General features: G+C 43.0%; 2 protein-coding genes across 2 annotated transcripts in view; both read left to right on the forward strand.

Annotated features, from left to right (window-relative positions):
- ptgr2 (prostaglandin reductase 2) overlaps positions 1-27,927 on the forward strand; it is a 174,759-nt gene that overhangs the window by 62,730 nt on the left and 84,102 nt on the right. The window lies entirely within an intron of this gene.
- crip2 (cysteine-rich protein 2) lies at positions 381-27,464 on the forward strand. The gene is made up of 8 exons (XM_080784564.1): positions 381-549; positions 18,410-18,504; positions 22,474-22,531; positions 23,387-23,509; positions 24,677-24,745; positions 24,950-25,044; positions 25,241-25,298; positions 25,582-27,464. The coding sequence occupies exons 1-8, from the start codon at positions 507-509 to the stop codon at positions 25,647-25,649; spliced, it is 609 nt and encodes a 202-aa protein (XP_080640690.1). The 5' UTR covers positions 381-506; the 3' UTR covers positions 25,650-27,464.

The raw sequence follows: 27,927 nt of genomic DNA on the forward strand, positions 1-27,927 counted from the left end.
GTTTTCAGAGGTAACTTGGTATAAGAAGACAGTTACTTTTGGTAAGATTGTATAAACTTGTGAATTATAAATAGTGTAGTTGCACTTTGAGAGGTTGGTAATAAAAATAAATCAAACTAAATTGTAAAAGAAGTCAGAGAAAGCAAAAACTGTATACCTTACCTTACCCTTACACCAGCCTTACACACATGTGCACACATCCAAATTCCAAAGGCTTCCTGACAACCTCTAACTCTAACCAATCACAGAGCAGCTGTCTCTCGGGTCCACCCTTACGGACTATGGGATGACAGGGCGCTCTGCCGGCAGCGTGGCGGGGAGGGACTATGCAAATGAGATGATCTGAAAGAGATGCTTCCCCGCTCCTGTGTGAACTGGGACACAACAGAGAGAACACTTGCTCGACAGTCACACACACACAGACAGAGAGCGCCTCAACCTCGTGGAAGCTGCTGCAATAGTAAACAAAACAGTTCACTTGTTTCATTCGACCAAAACATTGCAACATGTCATCGAAGTGTCCCAAGTGTGAGAAGACGGTGTACTTCGGTAAGTGATGTTGTTCACTTTCACTACTAGAGCACTGAAATTGCTTTATCTGGTTAAGTAGCAAAACGTCACTTGCCTTGTGGAGTGGACGATCTAGCTACCACAATATTTTAGATATTGCCTTATTGTTTAACATATTAACTTGTTATTTGTTATTATCTGAATCTAGGCTTGTGCTGCAAATTTGTGGTGGTTTTCACACTTCTCGTTGCATACCTTGTGACTATATCATCATAACATCCTAATATTTAATGCATCAAGCTAAATGATCGGTCGATGTGACAAATGGTGGGGGAAATGTGTACCCTAACCTTGCTTGCCACATTCACTCAAGGAAATGTTCAGAAATAACGTTCGCAGCATTCTTTGGATTATGTATTATTTTAGAACAAGAGTGAATGAACCCTAAAACCTTCAATGTCAATGATTCACAGAGACAGCCTCTGTCTGGAGAGTTGTGCTGGCTCAATGTAAACAGATATATAGGGGCTAAATCCCCCAACCCCAAAAGCCTTAGATTTGTTTCTTTATTAAAAAAGGCTTATAAGATAAGGGGGGGGGGGGGGTGCTATACCAGTTAATGTGTTGTTTTTGGCATATTCACAAGCATGACAGTTGGCACTGGGAGTTGCTGGGTAGTGGGTACCCTTGCCAACAGTGCAATAATACCATATGCTGTATTTGCCCACTCATAGAAGAGCATGGTAACGGTGTTATGCTCTTATCTGTGTCAGTGGCAATACAACTTCCCATAATAATAATTGGTCTAATTTGGCCCTTTTGTAAAGGCAACATCACATGATCTGTTAAAGTAATTATCTATTTAATTATAATTTGTGTGTTCAGGTGCTCTTCTATATGGGCTACATTTTCTTGAGTAGTATGTTGAAATGGTAACCTTGTTGAACCCTGACCGATCAGCTGTGCTTACTGTATGTTTATGCCCTCAACACGTAATCAAAAACAATTCATTATTTCCAGCAACGGTCATCCATCCGTACAGTTCATGGCACAGCGAGCTGTCATGGGGTCAAAATCAATTATGAGAGTGGATGAGAAGCCTTTATTACATAAGAGGCAACGACACAGAGTGCACATCACAGCTGCTGCTCATCCAGTGGGTCCCACTAGTCACTGAGCTATAATAATGTTCACGGAAAGTAAGATTAAGATTTAGTCTCCTGCAATAGCAAAGCGTTTTGCTACTTACTTAGTACTTGGTACTCTTTTACCATTTGTAAGCTTCCATCTGTAACTTCTTTTATTGAATGAAACATTATTTTTAACCGACGTGTATGGCAGAGTGTGTTAAAACAATATCACCAGCACATCTGAAGTGGTTGGAGGTGGTCTCCCTACTTTACTACTACATTGAGAAACCCCTGATGTCGGGTGGGAGCCCATACTGTTTGACACGTAGCCCTGTCTGGAGTTCATAAACACATTATCTCCCTCGTCGGGCCGATTCTCTTTTGGCTCTTTTAGTCCTATTCAGGCTTTTACAGTTGCAATTATCTCTCTCCATCAACTCGGGAGAGCACATAAATGTACGGATTATGGCCTTAATTCACAGCAATGCACCAGCAAGTGAGTCATAACTCCTCTGCTGATTTATTTTTTCTCTCTTTTTTATATAACATAATTCGATCTTTCATTGGAAGTTATTTTTTACAGAGCTAGGGTGTAAAATGTGTTGTGGCAGAACGTGCCTTGGGCTGAGTCCACACTTGAGCAGCAGGGTTGATGCTGGCTGGCCCACTGTAGAATTAGCCTCAGACGTCAGAGAGTATAGGGAGGATGAGACTGACAGAGACATGGTGAAGAGAGTAAAAGAGCCTGTGTTATTAAGATTTCAGTCATCGCAAAGGGAGGGTGTGGCTATGATGAGGCATGGGTGGGGTCAGGTAGGGAGTCATTTGGACGTTTGGACATTTTTTACTGCCCACTGCTTAGATCATCACCATGATGTCACTGAGGAATTCCAGAGTGCTACTGTGGAAGCAGCTCCGCACAAATCTCCTACGCTACGTCTCACTCTTCCTTTTCCTGATTCCGGAGGAAGAGAGAGGGAGACAGAAGCAAGTGAGGCTTTTTCCTGTAAGGGATTGGACTGATGGAAGTCAGGATTCAAGGATTGATGATGTAAAATTATTAATCGATTATTGATCTAGAACTAAGAGGCAAGACGTGTGTTTCTTGGCATAATTGTCTTATTCCTCAACTTTATAATAAAATTGTGCCTTTCCTTGTGGAGAATTATGCTGTGCTATATAGAGCGTTGAAAGGCCCGCCCCACAGAATACGCACCTGGCCCGACCAGCTGGCATTGGCCAATACTGAATTAAAGGGTGAGGCGCTAAACTCCACCCCACAGCTTACTGCATGAACGTCATTTCAAACGGCAGCGGTGAGCCACCGTCTAGGATGGAAATTGTTTTAGGTTTTAAGGAACTGTTTTATTATTTTCCGTCAGTCGCTTTTATTTGGCAGCTGCTGGCAGATGACTTACTTTCATTGCCACTAAAAGGCAAAATGTTGACTGTGGGATCATCAAACTGCCGTTCCTCCCTCACAGCTGCTCTCGCAGCTTTTCAATCACGGCTCGACCAACGTCAAGGAATGTTTTCACCCGCAAAATACTCACAGATTTATTTTCTGCAAAAGGAAGAACCCTCCCTAAAAAACCTAAAAGAAACCCAGGCTTAGCACTGGCATTAAAAGAATGCAAAACAAGATCTCTGGGGTATTTGAGGAATTGCTTTTTCAGTATTGACGGTTGAACTTCAGTTCCCCAGAGTACACATTGTGGCTACACATCTGTCATTCCCACTTCTCTCTGCTATTGCAATTGCACTGGGAACTATCGAGTGACATGTGACTACTGGGTCACAGACCCAGATAACTGATGGCATGTGAGAGAGCACAGAACGCACACTTAAGAGCACAGCAGCACATCACAGCATGGCTCAACCAAACAAAACCTTGAATTTGGGTTGAGAGACTTGAGAGTGGCTCAATATAGAACTGTTTGGCTCTCATGGATGGCAAAATAAGGCAGTGGCTCTTTGTGCAATGAGCAAACAAGGAATTAATGGGATGGGGGAAGGAATGGCTTCCTGTTGAAGCCTCTTACTCTCTCAGTGACTTTCAATGACTCTCACTTCTCTCTCTGAGCAATAGGTTTCTCTGTCACTTTCTCTGCACCCCCCCCCCACACACACACACACACTCTCCTCCTCTTCAATCTGTTGGCCTTGCCTAAGGCCCAGAATCCCTCTTATGTGTTTAAGTACAGGGCGGTGTTGGTGGTGGGGGGGGGGGGGGGTTGCCTTTATGGTTTTGCAGAGACTCTCTAAGTTCTTCATGCATTCTAATGAGAAGCGACATCTCTATTCACACAAGGCACCCTCTGTCTCTGCTCGCTCATTTGCCCTTTCAGAGGAGGGGCAGAATACCTTGGTCCTCTCAACCATTCCCTGACGGTGTGGAGGAGTGCTCCATTTCCCACACACTCTTTTCATCCTCCTCTCTGTGTCCCAAACATCCACACAATATCGTTTTCTTTCTATTCTGGATGCTGCTTTCCATTTGGCTGTGCCCCACGGGCAGCCTGAATGCGCCTTGTCTGTTATGTAACGTCACTTCTTGAGTCGGTGCCTCTATCTCTGTGCCGTTGCATAACCTGCCACTGTGAGACTTTAACAGGGGTCCTTTTTCCCACCCCTCTGCCTTTTTTGAGGCACAAATATGATCCGCTAATGGGGATGGCATTAAACCAGGTGCTGAAAGACAGGCGTACCCCCTGCACAGGTGAAGCGTGGTGATCCACCTTGCAGCAGCAGTGCGACCTCTTATGTAACTGCCGTGGGATAGAGGAACTGATTTGGCTTCCAACCGTCTGATCACATTAAAATCATACATGAACCCGAACTGTGAACCATTTGGAAATTGCATACAAAGGAATTATTCTAGTGTAGCATTATTCTTAGACATTGATTTCAGATATGGTCAATTTTGTTAAGAGATCAAAGTGACTTCTTTCAAAACAGTTGCCCTTCTGTCTGTTATAACTCAGTCACAAGATCATGGTGCAAAAGTGGCTATTTCAGATAACATCAAATTCATCCAATGACCATATAACCTAGATTTATAACCGTGTTTGCACCATGTCACTTTCATTGGCCCACTCCCCAGAATGCATGGGACAGACCTAATTCGTACCCCTTAGCCAGGGACACAATGTCCTGGCCAGTTAGAGATGAGATGCTGTGTTGGGTGAGAAAGGGCCTGGGGGCGAGGGAGGGTGAACAACAAGCCATCAAGGCAGGACTGAAACGGTGCTTTGCCCTGCAGCTCTTCTGACCAACACAGACAGGATGTGAGTTAACTACAGCTCATTTACGTCAGCCAGCAGGATTCACGAGGTCAGCCTCTTTAGTCGGAGAGAGAGAGAGAGAATGAATTAGAGTGAGAGAGGGAGGGAGAGAGAGAGAATGAATTAGGGAGAGGGAGAGAGGCTGGAGAGGAAACCTCGCCTTGACTGAGGCGACAGACAACCTCCAGTGCCAAGTTTTGCTCCAGGGTTGCATCAGCCGTGGAGAACCAACTCATAAGTCTTCACATTTTAAATTTGTCATAATAAATAGTACTCTTAGCTCATTAGCACAGATCATAGCACTAGGGGGAGGTGAGCTTTTTTGAAGTGACTTTTTGGAGACCTGAATAATAAATAGATTAAGATAAAGAGACTGCCTGAAAGTCTAATTTTAAACTGAAGTGGGATCCAGAGCATATGTTCCAGACCAGAAACATCTGACTGAAGACATATTCAGAGTCTCATCCAATTCTTATGAGTGTTCAGTACACCGCTATTGCAGTCAGGTCAGTTTGGAATTGGATGCTAGAATCACTTCCACTCAAGTCAAATCATTTACTTACGAATTAGCTTAATTGTGAGTGTTCAATGAGTTTGACTCTAATCCGTCCATCAGTTTGAAAGATTAACTTCAGACGGATAGAAAGACGCACGTGCAGTCGTGCACACCCACACACAGCCAGCCTCTTGCAGAGCCATGGTGAAAAAATTAATTGATCATCCAAGCTACCTCTAGCTGTGTGATGTCTTGGAATGTGGCGGATGTGTACACTGCCCCCCACTGGTTAACATTGCATGCCAGAGTAAACCTTGGAGACTTGAATAGCCATTGTCTTTAACCCAAAGCAACAAGGTCACATGTTCTTGAGGGTGTTTGTATTCCACAAGGCTGAATGGAGGGAGGATGCATTGAAGGAAACGCAGGCTGCATGTTTTTTCCTTCCTGTCACTATAGGCTTGTGTGCTTCAACACATATATCGCCACTTTATATATTGCACTCAAACCTGACAAACATTTTAATATACTAGGTATATTTGACATTTGCTTCTAATATTTACATTTTTACAAAATACTATGCCTCCATTATATGCCATAATCAACATCCATCCGTAAACTGAGATTAGTCTTGTTTCTTTCCTGTCACAAGTTCTGATGTGCCCACGCAAACAAATATATATATTTATATTGTGATGCCAGAAAATCCCAAAGTTGTTTTCGGGTGGCTCAATCGGTAGAGCACTCGCCTTTCGACCACAAGGTCATGGGTTCGATCCCGGGCACCGCTAACTCGGCGTAAGAGTAGCGTGGCTTGATGTCGTGCGGTAAGTATTGGGAGCTGATGGTAGGTGTTGCGCCACACATCAGCATTCCATCTCCCAGAGGTCTAGCGCATTGAAACGGGGATAGACTCCTGCACCCTGGCTGATACCGACAATAAGCCTCTCTGACTCTCTTACCCCTACTCAGACTGGGGCCCTCAGGACAGTCAGGTGGGTTAAATGGACATGCAGGCCTAGTTATCACATTACTGTGACAAAACAAAAAGTTATTGCGTGGACTCAGCTGGTGTTGATAGAGGAATAGATGAGGGGGACATAATGAGGACAGGGGCTGGAACAGGAAGAGAGTACAGCTGCAATACACACGCTGTGTGTGTATTGCAGTATAAAGCACTTAAGTCCATGCAGATGGGTCCATGTAACTTAGGCTAGAACAACATTTATTCCGGTCCACTGAAGTGAAAAGCAACATCAAGAATTATGTAATGAACAAACTGTATCTATTCATTTTTTTCCTTTTAAGATTTATTTTTGGTCTTTTAAGCCTTTATTGATAGGACAGTAGGCTGCCAGGAAATGGGGAGAGAGAGATGCAGTCAGCCCGGACCGCTACACCAGCGGCCTGGGCCAAACGGGTTCTATTCCACAGTCTTAACGTCCACCCTTCCATCCTGCTACCCTAATAGAAAGGGGTGCATGAGCACCTGGCCGTTCATTCGTGCTCTATCTCCGACCAAGCCACACTTCCACCACACATCTCTCTATGCAAAATAAAACCTGCACACTCCCACAAAAGACATAGACTACATTGCATTCGCCAAAAATGTCTTATTTACTGTTTAAATATTACTTTTCTGAAACACGCTATTCTTGCTCAACCTCAACAGCCTACGTCAGAATCGTCATGTTGGCGTCTACTACGCCAACTACGTTCACTTAATGGGGCCAGTCCTTCACAGTGACACACGCGTTAGATGAACCACGCGACCGGCATGGTTTATACCCCTCAATGTCGTGCCTACTCTACACTGCCATCCCAAGTCCCCTCCCCCTTTCACTGCTCCTGTGTGTGACCTGTGAACTACTCTCTGACTGCACTGTGGCTTGATTTATATGTGCGAGGTTGAAATGTAATGCACATAAATTAATTATAGGTCCAGCAAGCAAATCATGATTGGCTGTTTGTGCTCAATAGGTCACCATCACATTCCGATTTTAGCTGTTGTATTTTGTATGACATTTATTTGGGCCAGTAGTTTCATATCTATCCTTTTTCCGACCAACACAGAACATGCTAACGGTGTTAGCGCGTTAGCATCCATCTTGCTTTTGATTTATATGTGCGAGGTGGAAATGTAATGCACATAAATTAATTATAGGTCCAGCAAGCAAATCATGATTGTCTGTTTGTGCTCAATAGGTCACCATCACATTCCGATTTTAGGTGTTGTGTTTTGGATGACATTTTGACCAGTAGTTTCATATCTATCCTTTTTCCTTTGACCAACAGACCAACACAGACCATGCTAACGGTGTTAGCGCGTTAGCATCACACAGCTTACAGCGTCAGTGTTGCATGAATACTTTCAACCATGACAATGCCGACTACTTTTGCTACACACACTTCCAAAGGATTATGGAGATGTCTTTATATTTTTTTTAAGGTTGAGAAATGAAATAATTATGGTCGTTTCTAATCTCAGCATTTCACAAGAGAAAGACGTGGATGCCTTTCGCTGCGCTGTTGGCGTTGCCATGTCTCATAGAAACAAGTAAATAGGTCTATAAAAATAATCCCAAAACAAGCGCATATAACAGGGGTCTGTAACCTATTTTCAATGAAGTGCCATGTTTTTAATTTCTAGATAGTGAGTCAGCCACAAGCTCACATCACAACAATAATCCATGTAATAATCACAATAACAATACTAATAATAATAATCATAATAATAATAATAACAATAAACTTCTTTGTAAACTCACTCATTTACAAACAAGCTCACATCAGAACAATAATGCATGTAATAATAATAACAATAATAATAATAATCATTATAAGAAAAACAACACTAACAACAGTACAGTACAGTACAGTACAGTACAGTACAGTACAGTACAGTAAAGACGTACAGTAAAGTACAGTACAGAGGACAACATTACAGTACAGTGCAATACTAAGGAGTGCAGTACAGTATCCTGCTACCCTAATAGACAGGGGTACATAAGCACATGGCCGTTTATCCAACAGCTTTCTCCCACCGAACCACACTTTCACCACACATCTCTATATGCAAAATAAAACCTGCACACTCCCAGAAAACATATAGACTACATTGCATTCGCCAAAAATGTCTTATTTACTGTTTAAATATTACTTTTGTCAAACACGCTATTATTGCTCAACCTCTACAGCCTACGTCAGAATCGTCATGTTGGCGTCTACTACGCCAACTACGTTCACTTAATGGGGCCAGTCCTTCACAGTGACACACGCGTTAGATCAACCACGCGACCGGGATGGTTTCTACCCCTCAATGTCGTGCCTACTCTACACTGCCATCCGAAGCCCCCTCCCCCTTTCACTGCTCCTTTGTCGCCAACTACGTTCACTTAATGGGGCCAGTCCTTCACAGTGACACACGCGTTAGATGAACCACGCGACCGGGATGGTTTCTACCCCTCAATGTCGTGCCTACTCTACACTGCCATCCCAAGTCCCCTCCCCCTTTCAGCGACTCGAACAGCAGCTCCGTCCGAAAGCCCACAGCACTACTGCACAGCCCCACACATGTCACACACCCAAATGAATCGAATGAATGAATAAGGCGCTTATATCGCTTTTGCTCAGTGGATGGGACATTTACATTAAAAGCAATCGGATGGACGCGTGGATAACGGCATGGTTGTGTGCAATCGGAGGGAAAGCTTCCATAATCCATATAGCTTCCATGCTAGCTGCTTCAGACACAGGGGAGGGAGATGGCCCGGTCTCGAGTGCGAAATAGCGCTTATGCAACAATTACCCTAAAAACACAAACACATCAACTCGATGTCATTGTGAATAAGAATTTCGAGCGACAAAATAATTTTTGGAAGGACACTTTCACCCAGTATGAAGCTATATGTGGTAGCCGTCTGTGTCACACCAAAACTGGTGTCCTATACAATCCTGTAACGATCCTCTCTTGCATCTGGGCTGAGGCACTGCCTGCGAGTTGGCTCCGTCTAATAAGCAAATTTAGAAATTCCTGTTTGAGAGCTAGCTAATTTAAGACATCCGGTTGCCTTCAGAATAAAATAAGGTCATTTAATTCGTTAATTACATAATTATTACATTACATTATTAGTATTATTGTTACATTACAGTTATTGTAAAGACACACATTATGTTCCTGTGTAAAAATAAGTAATTCAATATATCTAAATGGATAAATGCTATTCACTACAGTGCATGGACTTTAAAAAGTGGAAATTATACTTCTGGATTTGCAGGCCTGGCGCCACGGGGGGGGGGGAGGGGTGTTTGCCCCCCTAAATCAACCTCTCTGCCCCCTTACATCAAAAGTGGAAAAAACTCTACAGTTACAGACAAAACAATTACAGGTACATTTCCAGGCATTCAATTAAATTCCCTTGCTTGAAAGGAAGGAAGTAAGGATGCATCTTAATACAGGATCCAGCAGCATCTTAATGATCTCCCATCTACAACTGGAAAAACAACATTCCTCACCTATAGGCCATCCTTGGGGTGGGGAGGGGTGCTAATGTAATTGTTGCAGTGGTCAGGGTGCTTAAGTGGCCAGCTACTGTAACTAGCCAGGGGTGCTAATGTCATTGTGCTGGGTGTGGTCAGGGTGCTTAAGTGGCCAGCTTAGCTAACAATAAGCTTCTTTGTAAACTCACTCATTTACAAACAAGCTCACATCAGAACAATAATGCATGTAATAATAATAACAATAATAATAATAATCATTATAAGAAAAACAACAATAACAACACTAACAACAGTACAGTACAGTACAGTACAGTACAGTACAGTACAGTACAGTACAGTACAGTACAGTACAGTACAGTACAGTACAGTAACGACGTACAGTAAAGTACAGTACAGAGGACAACATTACAGTACAGTGCAATACTAAGGAGTGCAGTACAGTACTATAATAATTTATAACCCATCCGTTACTACATGTGCAGGGCACACTACTGAGTTTAAAAACACAGCTGAAACATGAAGTGGAGTCTGTCAACTCCTTCTTCCCATATTGCGCTGCAACGACACTGGGATGAGGCCCCCGAAGGGGGCCGAAATTCTAGTCTCTGTAATAGATGCCTATTCAATATTGACTCATGTAATGGATGTAGAGATGATTTAGCGGCAAATAAATACAAGATCAAATTTGTCACTTGTGATAATGCAAGAGGGCTGGTAATCCCTCCCATGCACGCTGAGTACAGTAGTGTGTGTCACACAGTACTACTCACGCCATTTAATACAGTCATTCTGACATCCAGAAACATTAGCCCATTCATTCAGTGCTTCCTAGATTGATTCGACCCCCGTCGATAACGGGGCTACAGTGAGTAATGGTTGTAGTACTAACTAGAGATGAGCTGGCGTAGCGTAGCGTGCCATGCCGTGGACAGCATTGTCCTCATTGTTGAATGGCATGCATTGGATTTCCCTACACTTATCGCTCAATTATTGAGCGATAAGAGAGAGCACGCATACAGCATTAGGTCTCTGAGCCCTCTGCCCCCTGCGGCCCATTGCCCACAGAAGTGCATACTGGGAAGTTCAGCTGTGTAAATGTTTTTTTTTTTTTTTCCCAAAGCTTGTGGTTATTTATCTGTCACGATTGCAAATAATTTGTAGTGTTTGTTTTAATTAACTTGGGTGTAGGACAGAGGTTGGGATTGCTGTTAGTCAATGTCCCGTGATTTTACATTTTATCCCACCCATCTGGTGGTGCTCAAGCAAGTTAAACACATCCTTAGAATGAAGCAGCTTCAGTGGCCTACTTCTCAACCCAGTTCACATCGTCTACTGTTCGTGCTTTATACAAGTTTGGGATTGGAAAATCCCCCCCCCCCCCCATACGTCCCACCCTGCCTGGGGAAAAATCCTGTCCACTGTGAGCTGTGGTATTCGGGTACAGAAGCCCCTGTAACTGATGATAATTAAGCGACTGTGATTAAGGTATTTGTAGAAATGGGCCATTAAGTAACCCCCCTTAGACCCTCTTGTTAAATTACAAGTTCCGCTAGCTAATACACTCATCCAATTACAGTGTTTTTACAGCGCCAGCCCTGAGTCCTGTTCTGATATTGTAGCTGAAAGGTTCATAATGCTATACTATTGCCTAATGTTGAAGCTCATCATGTACCTAAAACATAGTGGTGTCAAAGATATTAAAGTCTGCAATAGGTTAAATTTGTCAACGGGTCACCTTTCATTCAAATAAAAGAATGTGCCATGTATCACATTGAAAGAGAAGGTGTTGTCAATAGGGCTGTCAGTTCACCTCTATAATCCAATTCGAATTTCATTGCTTAATTATTTGTAATTTTCGAATATATTCGAATATTTACATTGTATTTTAGCTCATATTTAGCCTATAATAATACACAGAATAACAAGGTTTTGACGATGCACGTTCTGTCCACTAGAGGGCCCCCCCTTCCAAACGACAAAGCAGTACTTTCAGAACATGTAATAATGGTTTTCGGCACAAAATAGCGTTTAAACTGTTGTTTTATTGAGCACAGTGCACTCAGCACGGTAAGATTGTTGTCTGTCTATAGTGCAAATGCATTTTACAGTGAACGTTGTATACTTCTGATACAGTATAGTCTGAGTAGTGAGTAGGCTAGTCAGGAATCATGAACTTTTTCTTTTTTCTTTTTAAACGGAATGCTGTCACGATGAACAGGCCATCATTAGTAAATAGCAATGAAGATATATAGAGATGCCTATATTTTGCGCTAAAGTAATTGTTGAATAACACATAAATGTAGGTTTTAACGCTAGAATGGCATTGTAGTGGACTATAGTGAGAGGCGAGATTGTCTTTCCTTCATTGCGGGACTGCAGGACTAGTCTGGAGATATAGTCGTGGATGATCAGCTTCAGACAGTCAGTGTTTTGGTTCGTACCTGGAGTTTTGCATTATCTCCGCTGTGCACAGCAGCACAGGGGAACTGTCTTTAATATATCCATGGTCGTTTTCAGTTGCTTTCCATGTGCAACACAAAAGTAGCCTACCATGTGTTTGTTTTGGTAATAGCCTACTGCAGGCGCAGCCATGCTGATTCACGTAATCGCGTAGGACAAAATGAAACCAGCCGGACCAACGTTAATGGTTTAATGCACGTAGGACCCGCATTTTCAAACTGTCCACAATATGCGACAGACTCGACGGTACTAATAAAACATGCGAGTGATTCTTCTTAGTTGCAGCGCGCTGTGCGACTGCGTGTGTGCATGCGTGCAGAGGAGGGAGGAGGTGACGAGGCGCGCGTGTGACCGTGTGTGCGTGCGTGCAGATGGGAGATTTCACAGCGGTAGATTCGTTACTCAATACATTTAGTGAGCGGATAAAATAACATAAAACAAAATAAAAATATTAAATAGAATTAATAAATGATAAAAGCTCCATTCGAATGGCAATTTTAGCTTTCGAATATATATATATTTTTTAATATTCGAATTTCTTTCATATTATGAAATTCGTTCTGACAGCCCTAGTTGTCAAGAGTGGATATTTCACCTCGCAGTGAACTCTTGAGTTCTCCCTGGCAGAAAGGGCAACATCTCTTCCCAACATGCATTCTTCATAATTGCTGTCATTCTGAACAGGATACCTCCCTTCTAAGTATCAATTCAAGTGCATCATGTAATACGGTAGAACAAACAAAACGTCTGATCTGATTATGGCCTTGATTGATATTTGTCTGATGCAGTCCTAGTATCATTACAGGCAGAGTGGGAACACTTACGCTGTGCAATATCTCATGGCTAATCTCATATAGGCCCTGGCCGATTTTCAAAGGACCCATATCTATTTGATGTTCATCTGTTGAATTTGTCCTAGGCTCCTTAACGCATCAAACGCCGTATGACTCCAATTTTCAGAAGAACAGAAGGTTAGGCGCTGTCATCCTCTCTCCGTTGGAGAATTATGTAGCAGGCTTTTTTGTGACGTACACAGCCAGCGCTAACACTGGCCCCGGATGATGCTTAAAGCAGGTATTACTGAATATTGTCCAACAGTCTAGAGCTGAAATGTTTATTGAAAAATAATTGCAAGAATTGCAATATGAACTACTCCAATTTACAAATCACAGAGGAATGAATTGAATAGCCGAGAGGGCGGTCTAAACAAGGTATTTTAAGTAATGTTTGGGCCATGAATTACAATATTAATTTAACCATATACAAACAGGACTACCGGTATATGTTTTTGTATATTTAGCTCACTGTCTAGAAATCATATAGTGTATACATCTAAGATTGCTGCTGTGCTGACAATTTGGCATTGAAAAGAAAAGCTTGTTGAATGAAATTCAGATGTACACGTATGGCAACATGAATGGATTGACTGATTGAATACATTATTAACAACTTGCAGTTCAGGTAGTACAGTCAAAGGCTATGCTGAAAGGATAACACACACAAAAACAGGCGCTTGAATATTAGATGTAGAAGCAGGTGTACTTATCACTAAACTACAATATCTGTGTTAGGGAATAATTATTCATTTCAATCTGAGCTATTCCAAAAGTTAATGTATGGGAAATTTTCAGGAGTAATGCAGACTTAAAGATTATTCATGAATTGTGAGCTAAATGGTAATGGGCTAAATTTAGCTAATTTAGTTATAATTTAGTAATTACTAATGGACTAAACGTGAAATTACACTGGTATGGTCCTTTTTATATAAACAGAATTGCAAATTTACCTTTTAATATTGGTCTGAAAAATCACAATTCCACATTTTCCCAAAATCGTTCAGCCATCCTGGCCTCTGAGTCATCGGCAATAACAACGTAGAATTCAGCTGCCACAGCTGTTTCTAGACAACCATCATCTCACCCGAAAATGGAAAATCTGCTTTACTGATTAGATATAGGGCTATATCTGGCGTTGTGGCAGTTACTGTAACTATGTCAAGGTTGAGGTTCAACCGACAACCGTGTCTGAATATCACAATGTAACATGCTATGCTATGCAGGCTGTTTATAAAACCATTGTAAATGACCAAACTAGGTCACTATTTCTATTGACACTGTGTGGGGTTAAATCAGGTTACTGAGTGAACACACTGTGGGAACTGAGAATTGAACTTGGCGGTAAGCTACAGTACAGTTTAGTGATAAAACCGTATTGACAACACAGAGGAGAAAGCCACAGATGGAAGAGCTTAGCTCAGGAGCTTTCAAACATGGCTAAGCAGATTACAGCTGTGCAGGTATCATATTGTCGCTGATGGGTAGAGAAACCTTATATGTCCAAAATTGTTACTTTTCTGGAAATGGGGAAAAATTGTTTCATTATTTTGTCACAGTGGTTAATACCTTTTTTGAGCATGTTATTATAGGTGAAATATTTCAAAATGTTTCACCATGAAAAAATGGCACATCGACGCAGCTCACACTGTGTGACACTAAGACAAAGTATAAAATAGGGCGGTTAAAGGATGATTAATAGTATTAAGTAACAGTGACAGATCCACAATTTTCTCTGCGTTTCGAGCTTGTAGATCGACTACTTTAGCCATTTTTTTATTTGAATCCTAAAACTTAAAAAGTAACAGACAGTTTTGGACATATGAAGCTTCCACCCGACACTGCACTCAATTCAGATTTAACATTTCAGGCAGCTAAAGCTGATGCTTTCATCTAGATTAATTTATGCATGTAATTGTCCGTTTAGAATCCTACAGCACAAACATCACAAGTAACCCACGAGGGAATAAAGGTTTCTCTTTTCGAGACTTTTCGAGATGCTGGAAAAGTATTCTTCAGTTGCAGAAATGGTTTAATTTTGAGGTTTTGAGCAGTGCCATTAATACTGTAAGCGTAACAAAATAATTTGGAAGTTCGTATATGGTATTTTTATGTTCATTTAATTAGAAATTGATGCTTTCAGGTGATGTGTCGCATTTGCAAATGTATTAAGAAATGGACATTTTCATGAATATGTCTGGAAGCACCTAAATCTACTGGACTGAAGCACCCAAATCTAACAAAATGTACTGATTTGATCATTAAATTATTCAGATCTTTTCAAATTCTACAGTGGAAATGAACACTCTTTCCGCCTTGCATCAACACAGTCATATTGGTGCCCAAATGCAGTCGGTAAACACAGCCAGATTCCAAGGAAAATGCACTAAACGTCTGCTTAAGAAGGGAAATCCTGAGTCAGTGTTGATGTTGATGGTAGAGAAAGCAGAGAGGTAATTGGCCTCAGCAGTGTTGACAGTGTTAAAAGTGAATATCCAGAGAATCTCCCCCGCGGACAGTGTGTGCATTTACCCTCACGTTGTTGCCATATTAAACCAAGCAGGATAAAGGGTGGTTGGTCGTCTTTCATTATTGCCGGTAGTCGGGACATGCTGTAGATTGATTTCTGTTTACGGGCTTTGGGAATGTTAAATGATTCTAATATAATAAACTGTAATACAGCTTTGTGTTTCAAAATGACTGTTAAACGGTGCTGTCTATAATAAATTAAATCAAATACGTCTTATAAGTATACAGGACATTAAACTTATGAAGACTTAAATGAAAATTATATGAAGAAAAAAAGGAAAATAGCACACTAAGTAGAGCTTTATAAGATGCTACCACTTTGGCTGGCCTGAGCTCCTCTCACAGGGTGTTATGGATGACTTTGTTACAGTGTTAAAAATAACCAAGCTTTTCTGAAAGCAGTCGATCAAAAAAATGGCACTCAGAATGAGGTTCTGATTCACAGCAGGTCGTTCAAGGTGCATGCCGTGTGCCTTTTACACTTGGCATGAGCTTGTTGTTATACCTGTTATGTCTTGTCAACCAGTGATTTACTGTCTAGTTTGTTTTGAAAGTTTGTGAAGTCACTGGAGACTTTATATGTGTGCTTGTTTCAGTTTGTTCTCACGGAAGAAATAGGAAATGCGTGTGTGTGTGTTTTTATATTAAATCAATAAATAACTAATTCAAGTCGTCAATGAATTACGGATCAATCAAGTAGTCCCTGATTATAATCCGACCCTGTTTTTTAGGAGTCCAAGGCGAGCTGCTTCTTTTCACCTGACAGGGGGGAGTTTCCCCGGCCGGACGTAGCGCCCGGCTGGCCAGGGGGAGGTAGTCTAGACACTAGGATTACTGCATGGTTTTTGTGAGGGTACCTACCCTATAGGGGACACAGGGAGAACATGCAAACTCCACACAGAAAGGCCCTTTTGCCAACCTCGCCTCGGGTATGGGCACCGATGTCGCGGAGGAGAGAACACGCCACCCGGGGCCCACAGCATCCCCAGCAGGAATGGGGGAGGGGTTAAAGAACTGGGCCATGGATGCTGGATGCACACATTATAACTAACACCTCCCCATAATACAGACAGACTCCCTTCTAACAACATCGCTCCACTCTTAGAAGAACAACTGCCCTTTAAAATCAGGGAACTGTTAAACAGCACACTTTATCACCTCACGTGTGCTTGTGTGTATGCACACACAGACACAGCACATTTCTCTTGTCCTATTCATGAGCTTCCTTTTCAACACTCTGGAGGTGTCCTGTGGTTTGTGGTTCTCCTCCAGTGTAAGGGGAAATAAATCACTAACACACGCAATGATATTGTGTGCGTGTATAGACACACACACACACACACACACACGTCTGTTTGTGGGTAGATGTATAGCATTCATGTACAGTACTCTAACACACATCTTCTGATTTAAGAGGAAGTCAATCACACTCCAGTACACAAAACCAGCTAGAGACACACACACACACTTCCTTTTAACACTGTCGAGAAGTTCCTGGTGGGTTTGCGGCTGTCCATCCAATTTCAGCGGAAATCAATGATTTGGCATATGATGGTCTTCTTATTCAACAGTAAAAGAGTCCCCGAGGAGGATTAATTTAATATCGTCAGCGTTCCTGTGTTCTGTTTTGTCTTGCTGGGAGGTCGCACCTCTTCGCTACTGTCTGGAGCTCTTCTCTCAGGTGTCATTGTTGGCCATTTGTCTCATTTGACAGTGAAAACTGACAGTGAGACTGATGGGGCGAGTAAGCACAGACCCCCGTAGGGAGTAGATGGGTTATCTGAAACAATCGTGCTTTTATGGGGGTTTGGGGCTGAATGGTGGGGAATACTGTTACTGTAGGTGTGCGTGCGCCGTGCGTGCATGTTTGTTTGTGTCCATCAGTTTGTTGCGTGTCTTTGTCTTGAGTTTCCGTGAATGTTTAAGAGTGCACGGGGGTGGGGGTCAGAGGGAGGCGTAGGAAACGGACCACGGTGTCCGGCTGTTTGTGCCCTGATGTGATAAGGAACGCGTTTCCTCTACTGTTGAAAGGGGGCCCTGGTCTGCACGACTCCACGGGGCCCCATTGTGTGGAAGCTAGCTGAGTGAGATTTATAATTGGAAAGTGTATAATTAGGGTCTGTCTCTCGCCAGTCTAGGGGAAGCAGTCCTTCTATCGGCCTGGTAGACTTGAGGGGAACTGGAAACAGGGGTGGGGTGGGCTGGGGTGTGGGGCGGGGTGTTAACACAAAGAGATCTGGGTTAGCTGTAGTCAACCCCCACCGTTCCAGAATCCATCTGTACGAGGGCTCATGCCACCGTCTGTCTATCCCTGAGATGACATCACCGGGGCATCCTGTGTGGTACACAAGCACACTCAGTTACCCCCTCGCCCCCCCACAGTTAAATCAGTCTGGTGTGACAGCATCTATTTTTCCCAGGATTCAATGGTGCAATGGCACCGAGCTAACAGGCTCATCATTATTCTGTATAGTGAAGCAACGAGGAACGTAACGCCCCTCCTTTTTGGGACGTTGAACGGGGCATTATAAGCCGTACAAAGCTCGATACAATTGATGAATAAATAAAGGCCGTTGTTGATGGTAACTTGTATAAATGCTCCTTTTCTTTGGCTGTTTTCACTCATATTTTCTCATCTCCCTCCCCTTCTCTCTCTTTCATGTACAGCGGAGAAGGTGTCATCACTGGGCAAAGACTGGCACAAGATGTGCCTGAAGTGTGACCGCTGCAACAAGCTTCTGACTGCAGGGGGCCATGCTGAGGTGAGTGGGAAGCCCCCAGCATAGTGGCCAGGGGATAAAACCCTATACTGTTGCAATACATACATACATACTTTTGTGTTGTTTCTAGTAGCAATAGTAGGGTTTATGGTTCTGGGATTGCAATAGTTTGTAATATTATCCTCAAGATTAATTTTCTAGATATATACAGGGTTGATATGTAGATTTTGTCGTTATATTAATGAATACGTTATCAGCACATTTATAATGCATCATAAGGCAAACACAGGGGAACACAGGTTAAATCAGGACAGTGAGTGTGATTAGCATAATGGAGCCAAGGCGTGATTGTCTGCTCTGACTGAGTGAGACAATGAGTGGGAGTGATGATGACCGGAGTTGACGGGGTGCATACGTTGGTTAGACAAACCAACAGTCCTACAGTCCGTAGTCAGACAAACCGGTGCTGCGGGTTAAAAATCACCCATGCTGCGGGTTAAAAATCACCCATGCTGCGGGTTAAAAATCACCCATGCTGCGGGTTAAAAATCACCCATGCTGCAGGTTAAAAATCACCCATGCTGCGGGTTAAAAATCACCCATGCTGCAGGTTAAAAATCACCCATGCTGCGGGTTAAAAATCACCCATGCTGCGGGTTAAAAATCACCCATGCTGCAGGTTAAAAATCACCCATGCTGCAGGTTAAAAATCACCCGGGGCTCCTGACATCCGTGGCGGGTTGAAACTAATCCTACCTCAAACCCTAACCCAACCCTAACCACAAGCACGGGTGCAGCGCATGTTCGACCACATGGTCCGGTCCGTTGGTGTTTTCTAATCTGCTTGAGCATCCCTAGGGTTTGGTGTCTGACTCATGGTGTGTCTGACTGTTGGTATGTCTAACTAAACACATGTATTACTATAATATTGGTCTGACTGTCATCAGAACCACAACCTACCTCAAGCTCTAACCTAACCATAACCGCAAGCACGGGAATGTCCGACCGCATGTCCGACCTTGTTGTTTCCGCATGTCGGACCTTTGGTGTGTCGGATGTGCTTGTGCATCCATGTTGGATGTTTTTGCCCTGCTTAGTCCTTACAATGTCCCTATTTTGCCATTATTACATGGTGCCGTTGTGAACGTCTCTGACCCTGCAGGATCACTTGGTGTCTGGTCTCTTGCCCTCCGTTATGTAATTACAGCTGTATCACCCCTCAGCATTATTTCCCCTCCACTGCGAGCCGTAGCAAAGTGCTGTTCCCTGTACGTCTAGCTTTGACCCAGCCCACTTACTTCATCCTTATCCCCTTTTCCCTGTCATCATGACCTAGCTACCAATTCCATGTCCCTCTCTCTCTCTGGCCATGACTGAATACGCTGACCCCTCGAGCCTCTGCTCTGATTGCGTCAGTGTCGGAGGCAGAACTCTCCCCCGGTCGGTCCACGCAGGAAGGATATGATCTCGCTATGTAGTATGTAGTACACAAAAGCAATTTCCGCCGCAGACCCCAGAGGATGCTGTGCTGATGTTTAACCCACTGAATCCTAATAGTTTTCTGAAACGCATATTGTTGCTATTTCGAGAGAGAGAGAGAGAGAGAGAGAGAGAGAGGGGGGGGGGAGAGGGAGAGAGAGAGAGAGAGAGAAGCTCATGGCGTGACACGAAATGACGCGCTATGAGCTTGTATATATGTGCTATATACACTAGCTCAAATCTAAAATGGCACAGACGCACTTAATCTCTATATGTTTACTGTAACATGTTGCTTCGCTTTCCCATCTCTCCGCCTCAATCCTCTCCCGCCTGAGGCAGCACTGCCATGATGACAGGAGTCTGGCTTCAGTCGGGAAACTTTGTGCCCCTTTCATTGCCATGGAAACGAGGGTCTGGGGGGGGGTGGCAGGCTCAGGGGCCTTGGGAGACATAATTGCATAAAATGCAGGAATGTAAAAAGGGAAAAAAAGAAGGGATTTTTGGGTCATGTTTGATGTTATCCCCGGGCCTGTGTACAGAAGGTTAGGCGACCTCGGAGCTCTCTTTTTAAAGGGGGAGTCTTGAGGGGAGATGAAGCCTGGCTGTGGCCCCTCATCCGTGGGCCAAAACAAGAGGACGGCAGCTCCCAGAGGCTTGATGGCAGATGGCCAAGCTTCCAGCGGGAAGGTCACAAGTCTCCACTGTCCACAGCTTACAAGATCATGACTTCACTAATCCACCGCGATGTGGTCTGTTAAACAGGTCCTGGGCCCGGCACATTCAGGCAGTATTGGGTTAAAGATGGATGAACGGATAGATGCAGAGATGAACACTCTATTGTAGGAATGGTATATCATGAGCATATTTCAAACCGCTGTGATTTGTCTCCTCAACGCTCTATGCTTAAATGTATGCTCCGCTCCGTTGTACAACAGTGTCGTACGCCCAAAATAAGACCGACAAGCTCATAGCTTGGCTATTTTCACCGTGCGACACCATCACACGACGAAGTATAAATTAGGCTTAAAAAATGACTTAATCTGGTCACAAATCTTTGGTCTGAACAAGGATTTAAGATATATTGATATGTCATTGAATTCATTATTCCCCTCGTAATGTAAAATGCCACGGTGGTATAAGATGCCAAAACGTCCCTATAACTCAACTAATCACTAACAAAAGTGAATAATTATTGTGTTCAACATATCTAGCATGCTATTAGCATTGCAGCGATACCTAGCCCACGACGGATGGCAGGGGGGGGGAGCACATTCTCAGATGTCAGGATGTGGGATGTGAAAGGCTGGGAAGTGAGGGGGCTGTGGTCCATCGGGGGGAGGGATGGTTAATCCATCTTCAGGGTCCCCCTGCCACCGGCATAAAATAGATCCAGAGGCAGGCTGTACAAAGCACCAGACCCAGACCGGTTCACTGGACAATGGGGGCCTGTGTGTCAGTTGGATCGGTTCTGAGAAAGTCATCAGTGGTTAGCCACGGACCAGGCACAACGTTAGCCGCCAAATCTGTGCAGAACTCATAAATGTCACACTCAGGATGTCTGTCTGTCTGTGTTTTTGTGTGTGTATGTGTAATATACTGTATTTCTTTGTGCGTGCGTGTGTGTGTGTGTGTGCGCGCCGTGTCGTGTGTGTGTGTGTGTGTGTGTGTGTGTGTGTGTGTCTTTAACAGTAGGACATCCTGTTGTGGCTAATGCATTATTGAGGGAACAGGCCTTTCAGTTTCTTGCCGTGTTCCAAGAGAAGAGCTTGTGGGGCTCATTGTAAAGCTGGCACGTGGTGGAGCTGTGTGTGTGTGTGTGTGTGTGCGTGTGCGAGGCATGCGCCTCTTGTTCCACACCAGGTTGTTATTTTAATTTGTTCCTCTCGCCGCTACTTGGGCGCTGGCGCTATGCCCGTGGCATCGCTACCATCCGCTTGGTTCTTCTCAACTATGGGCATTGGGATCTGGACCAGTGACTACCCAGGCCTGTTCTGCCCTCGTGAACCGATGACTGCATGGCCTTACATGACCGCCAGTTTCCCAGCATGCACCTGCAGGAGCAGCAGGCCACCCGTGTCTTTATACCAGACTGAAAACACAGGCGGGGACGTGCACGCACAGACACGCATACCTGTGCGTGTGTGTGACTTTGTGTGTGCGTGCGTGCACATCAATACATTCTTCTTGTTTCCTGTATACCATTGATGTCATTATTATGTGTTTAGGGGACCTTGACAATGTCACCAGACAAGGTTGAGGTGGAAATCACAGAGGAACTCAGGATTCCCCTTTTCAGACACGCTCTGTCTTTCCTCCCTAGTCCCTACTGTACTCAAACACCAAAATAGAAATTAAATCCACAGGATAACAGATCACAAGGTGTTCATAATGATAATGTAACAGTGTGTTTTGTCCGTCTACAGGCAGGTTATTACCAGGAAATTACACAGCTGTGGTACTGTAATTTACCATGTGATGTTTGTAAATATTTAATATTTACCTCCTGTCTTGTTTTTGTAATGTGTCCCACAGCATGATGGAAGGCCTTACTGCCACAAACCATGCTATGCTGCCCTCTTTGGGCCAAAGGGTATAGTACATTTTAATTTCACTCTTCACTGTCATGCAGCACACCACTTATGTGAGAAAATTAGAAATTGATTTGCTATCCTTGATTTTTTTACAGTAAATTTATTTAGTTTAGTCGTAATCTTTAGAATTTTTTGTAATTTAGTTTTAGTCATAAACAGGTTTAGTTTTAGTCGACTAAATATCATTAAAGGTTTCATGACATTAATTTATTTATTTTTCGGTTTTATGACCTCAATTACACCCACACAACCCTTTGAACATTCAGGGGATTTTCTGTGGTCTGGGGTTTTCTCTGTGTTCTGAAGTCTTTTGAGCTGCAATGAAAACAGGCAAAACCCCTCAACAGTGACATCTGCTGGCAAATTCTTATGTCATTTATGGGATTTGTGGACAGTTACATCACAGTCCACAGGCAAATGAGAGCACTTGTTTGAGCCAGAAAACCCCAGACCACAGAAAATCTACTGAATGTTAAAAGTTCAGGTTTTTTGGGTGTAATTGGGCTCAGAAAACAAAAACAAAAAGAGAGAATGAAAGAAAAATTACAATTATTTTTTGTAATGTCACGATACCTTTAAGATTTTAGTCAACCAAATCCACAGTTCATTTTGTCAACACATTTTTTTGGCAGGCCTTAATGGTGTCATAATGACTTTATACTTGGCTACATGCTGAAAATAGACGACCTACAAGCTCACAACGCGTCACATTTTTCATCATAGTTTTTAGTCAACAAAATGTACACTGGCGATGAGAAGCAAACAGTAAATAAAGTAGTACAGTATATTGTAACTTATACACCTCAATGTAATACTTAACATAATAAATAATACTGTTCTCTCATTGCACACAGGTGTAGGGGTTGGAGGGTCTTTTGTTTATGATGCCCCTGTCAACAACAACAACCCTACTGCTGTGGACTCTGCACCCAAGGCTGAGGAGAAGAGAGTCTTTGTACCCAAGGCACCAGCAAAAGGTACATGGCATGTTGTGTACTGTATGTTTATACAGTAAAACAGTTACAGTTAGTTTATCTCTGAGAGTGTACAAATATGGAAGTGAAATTGCTTTTGGTTGTGTGTTGTTGGGAGAGCCACTGTGTACATGATTTGTGGCCCCTCCTGCAACCTTTGGAAGCCAGTCGTGCCCAATTCGGAATGGATTATGAAAATAAATCTTGACCGCATAACTCTAATCTGCTATCACACTTGCACATTTGTACACTCTCAGAGTTATTAATGGATAAATGAACACTGAGGGTTTTACTGTGTATAAAAGTCAAAAGTGCATTCAACTATGTTGTGTTGCCGCGCGTGCATGCTTCCATGCGTGGGTGCGTGCATGTGCGTGAGACGTGAGTGAGTGATTGATAGACACATGTGCGTAACTGTGCATGGCAGTACAGTATGCACACCAAGTCATTTCTGGTGCTGACTCTGATAAAGACCTCGATACAGGATGACTGGGGGCATCCAAAGGGGCCAGTTGAGTGATGGCCAGGAGACAGTATGCGATTTAAAGGAGAAACTAGCCATTAAGTTCTATGTTGTTTTCCTGTTTATTGATTATATCCATGTACAGTTTACATAAAAGGTATAATAGCAATTTCCAAAAGTCATCTGTAATCTTTGTCCTTTGGCTCCACCTACAGTTGCTAGTACAGCATCACATGTCTGCCACGTGCATTAGCACTAAGTGGGATGAAAGCAAAGGGGAATGAATAAGATTACTGTATCTACCTTGGCAGAAAATATTTAGGATTATTTTATGGTTTTTCCAGATTGCTGGATATCTTTATGACTCTAATTTCAGTATTTAAAAGTATTATATAACCCAGGGGTAGGCAACCCTAAGCACGGGTGCCAACATTGGCACAGGGGAAAATAAAATAAAGGTGTATGTATGTGAACAATCACAATCTGTTGGAAATATCTTATTTTGATGTGGTGTTATAATCAAACATATTAGAGATATGGCACACTGACTATCAAGAAAATCTAAATATGGCACCTCATGTCAAAAAGGTTTCTGATCCTTGATATAACCTACCTACTAACACTATACTATGGAGGAAAGTAACAGAATCAGATTTTAGGGAAGCCAGGCTTAAGACGTTAGTAATGTGTTTGCAATGTGTTTGCAGCTGGCAGCATCACCACTTTCTCTGGTGAAGCCAACCTGTGTCCCAGATGCAGCAAGAAAGTATACTTTGGTAAGTAATCCCAGACACCGCCTACACACTCGGATTCGAAACACAAAACACAAAAAATGGTTAAAATGGTGTCTGATATGCTTTGTGTGTGTGTGTGTGTGTGTGTGTGTGTGTGTGTGTGTGTGTGTGTGTGTGTGTGTGTGTGTGTGTGTGTGTGTGTGTGTGTGTGTGTGTGTGTGTGTGTGTGTGTGTGTGTAAAAACAGCTGAGAAGGTGACATCACTGGGCAAGGACTGGCATCGTCCCTGCCTGCGCTGTGAAAGGTGCAGCAAGACCCTGTCTGCTGGCAGCCATGCAGAGGTAAGGACAAAAAAACGGACAAAAAAAGCTGTCAGAATTTAAGGGAAATGAAATAAGTAAAATGAAACACAAACATTTTTACAAAACTACAAAACTACGAGTGTGTAGGGAAGTGAAGAGAGGACATACCTGGTGGGGAACAGGAATATGTATGACTGTTCTTACTGTGATCATGCTTTGTCTTGTTTTTTTACAGCATGACGGCCAGCCGTACTGCCACAAGCCCTGCTACGCTACTCTGTTTGGGCCCAAAGGTAACCGCTAGGGGGTGCTATCAACCCACCACATATCATCTGCACTTGACACAGATTATCATTACATTCAAGCACTGGATCCATGCAGCACATGTTGTACAGGAAGTATTATAGTGAAGAGAGATTGCAAAATGTATTGTCAGCATCGAAACAGTCCTGTGAGAATCCTGTCGCAGTCAGGAAGTGTTCCGCAACATCTTAACGTGTGCTCAAAAGCGTTCTCATTACCCCTGTGTCTCAACCCGTGATACCCACTGTGCCTGTTGGTCTTGTGCTCTTCCAGGGGTGAACACTGGTGGCGTGGGCAGCTACATCTATGACAAGGAGCCCAGTGCCGTGACCCAGCCCTGAGCCTTCTTCCCCAGCCTCATTCCTCTCTGCTCCGCAACACTCTCTACCATCCATCCACCAACAGTATTATCTGTAGCCCCTCTTCTCTCCCCATGTATATATACTGACCTGAAAACACAACCCTGTTGCTCACCTAGAACCTCTCCCCCGTCTCTGCCGTTCTCCTCAACTCTGACCCCCTCCCTCCCTTACGCCTAATTTATACTTGGTTGTGCGTCGACAGCAGATCTTCAAGCTCAAAATATGTCCTGCTGCGACGCGCTGTGACCTTGTTGGTTTTTTTCCTGGTGCGCGACACTGGCGTACAACTAAGTATAAATCAGGTTTTATTCACAATACATGCTCCTCAAGTCTAGACTCCCCACCTGGGGTAATGATTCATTAATTAGGGTTTTACTGCATGTACTGTACTATTGGCCTACTGGTTTGATGGCTGCGTTTCTCTGCTTCACTTTAATGATTCATGTTATTCACCCCCACCACCCACAGCCACACATATTACATTTCACCTTGAGAGCTGCAAGAAGATAGGAATGCTCTCTATATATTTAAATTTTAGCACCCTTGTAACATCGCAATTGAAAGCATGTGTGGCAAGGGGGTGGGTTTGATATGATGCAAAGTAAAAAACCTTCTACTTAACTGTCTGAAAGTGATTCTCAGGTGTGAAGCGGTGCATTATGGGTGGCGATACAGTGCATTTACGTTCATGTGCCGATATCTGGAGGAATATGTCACCTCGGAGGTGGCTGAAGCACACACAAGTGTTCCTCAGAAGCATGTTGCCAATACATTTGAAAAGGATTGTCTTTCCTTTTCTTTTCTTTTCTATTTTTTGTTTTGTTTGAAGACTGCACTATATCTACCGTTTGGCTGCATGACAACATTCCAGATCAAATGGGTTTGGAAGGAGAAGACAGAAAAACAAAGTGGGGCTCAGTTACAAAGATGTTCAGATTATTGTCTGAAGATGGCACAGCTGATGCTATAGGCCAGCGTATTCGTTAGGGGTTCTGTTACAAGTTGAACAGGCAAAGGCACTCTTTAAAAATGATTTAATCATTTTCATGTTTCTGGGTCTAGTTTGGGACGGCATGTGTGTGTACAGTGTATAACTTTTCAGCACAGTGTCATGGTAAAGTCAGCATGTGTGTCAATACTGTACGTGTTGAAAAGCCACTCATGCCGGCCTTGTCTCAAGCTAGACACATGCACATGTTTTAAGTGACCTGTTCTGTTTAAGAGTGAAGGCTGCGGGTGAAAATATGGGAGGGTAAGGGGGCTGTGGAAAATAGGTCCTAACCCATGCCAGGGGACAGGGTGGTATTTATTGATTTCTTAATCCAAGTCCTTTTAAAATTGCATTAGGCTTTGTACTACTTCCCCTATGGGACGCATTATAAAGGAGGGGACACTAGGCAACAAACCGTATAATTCAATCTGACATTTTCTTGGTTATTTTGTAGTAAATAACCCTGCTGTTATTTTTCCTTTGGGTATTATGATGACGACATGCTATTTGAAAGTATTGTTTTTTTATTTGCCATTAGCGGATTTCTAACCTGTAGAAACAAATGAGCAAGACACTGCAGACAAGTCATTCATGTAAGAATGTGCATTCTAGTATTATTGCGACTGTTACTGTGTTTATTTTTTTGTCTATTATATGTAGCGGAGCTCTGAACCTTGCAGGGCCAGCAATTACACGCTGCACTTAAGCACCCGCTGAATTTGTGTTATTTAACCTGGATAAATATGTTTCCCCCCCATTGTTGTTTTTTTCTGGACTTTCAATAAACACTACATGCTCTGTGGTATTTGAGTTTGTTGCATTTGCTATTCAGATATTTGTTTTGGCTGTATGTGAAAACTCGCATTTGAAAGTTCAAAATTAAATTAAATTAGTTGACTACGGTACATGGCCCCTGTATTCACACCCTGACTGACTTAATAAGAGTGACTCGTGTATTGCCTCATTACCTGAGGAATCAGCTTCTGTCACAATACAAGGTGTTCCCAGTTTAGACAGGTGTCAGTGAAAGAGACATGCATTGTTCTGAATCATGTAGCGTGTGTGTGGTGTGTGGCAGCCTAAGGCTTAGCTGTGTGTTAAAAAGAAAGTCCAAGCATCCACACTGTAAATGAAGCTATTTTGAATAGGGTATTTTACTATATAATGATGCCAGGTTGGAAGTATTTAATGATAACCTATGTTAATCTAAGGCCTAGGCCAGTGATACTCAACCTCAGGCCCGCGGGACCATTATGACTGGCCCAC

The sequence above is a fragment of the Protomyctophum bolini genome, assembly GCF_963924005.1.
Source record: "Protomyctophum bolini genome assembly, chromosome: 15".
Classification (NCBI taxonomy): Eukaryota; Metazoa; Chordata; class Actinopteri; order Myctophiformes; family Myctophidae; genus Protomyctophum; species Protomyctophum bolini.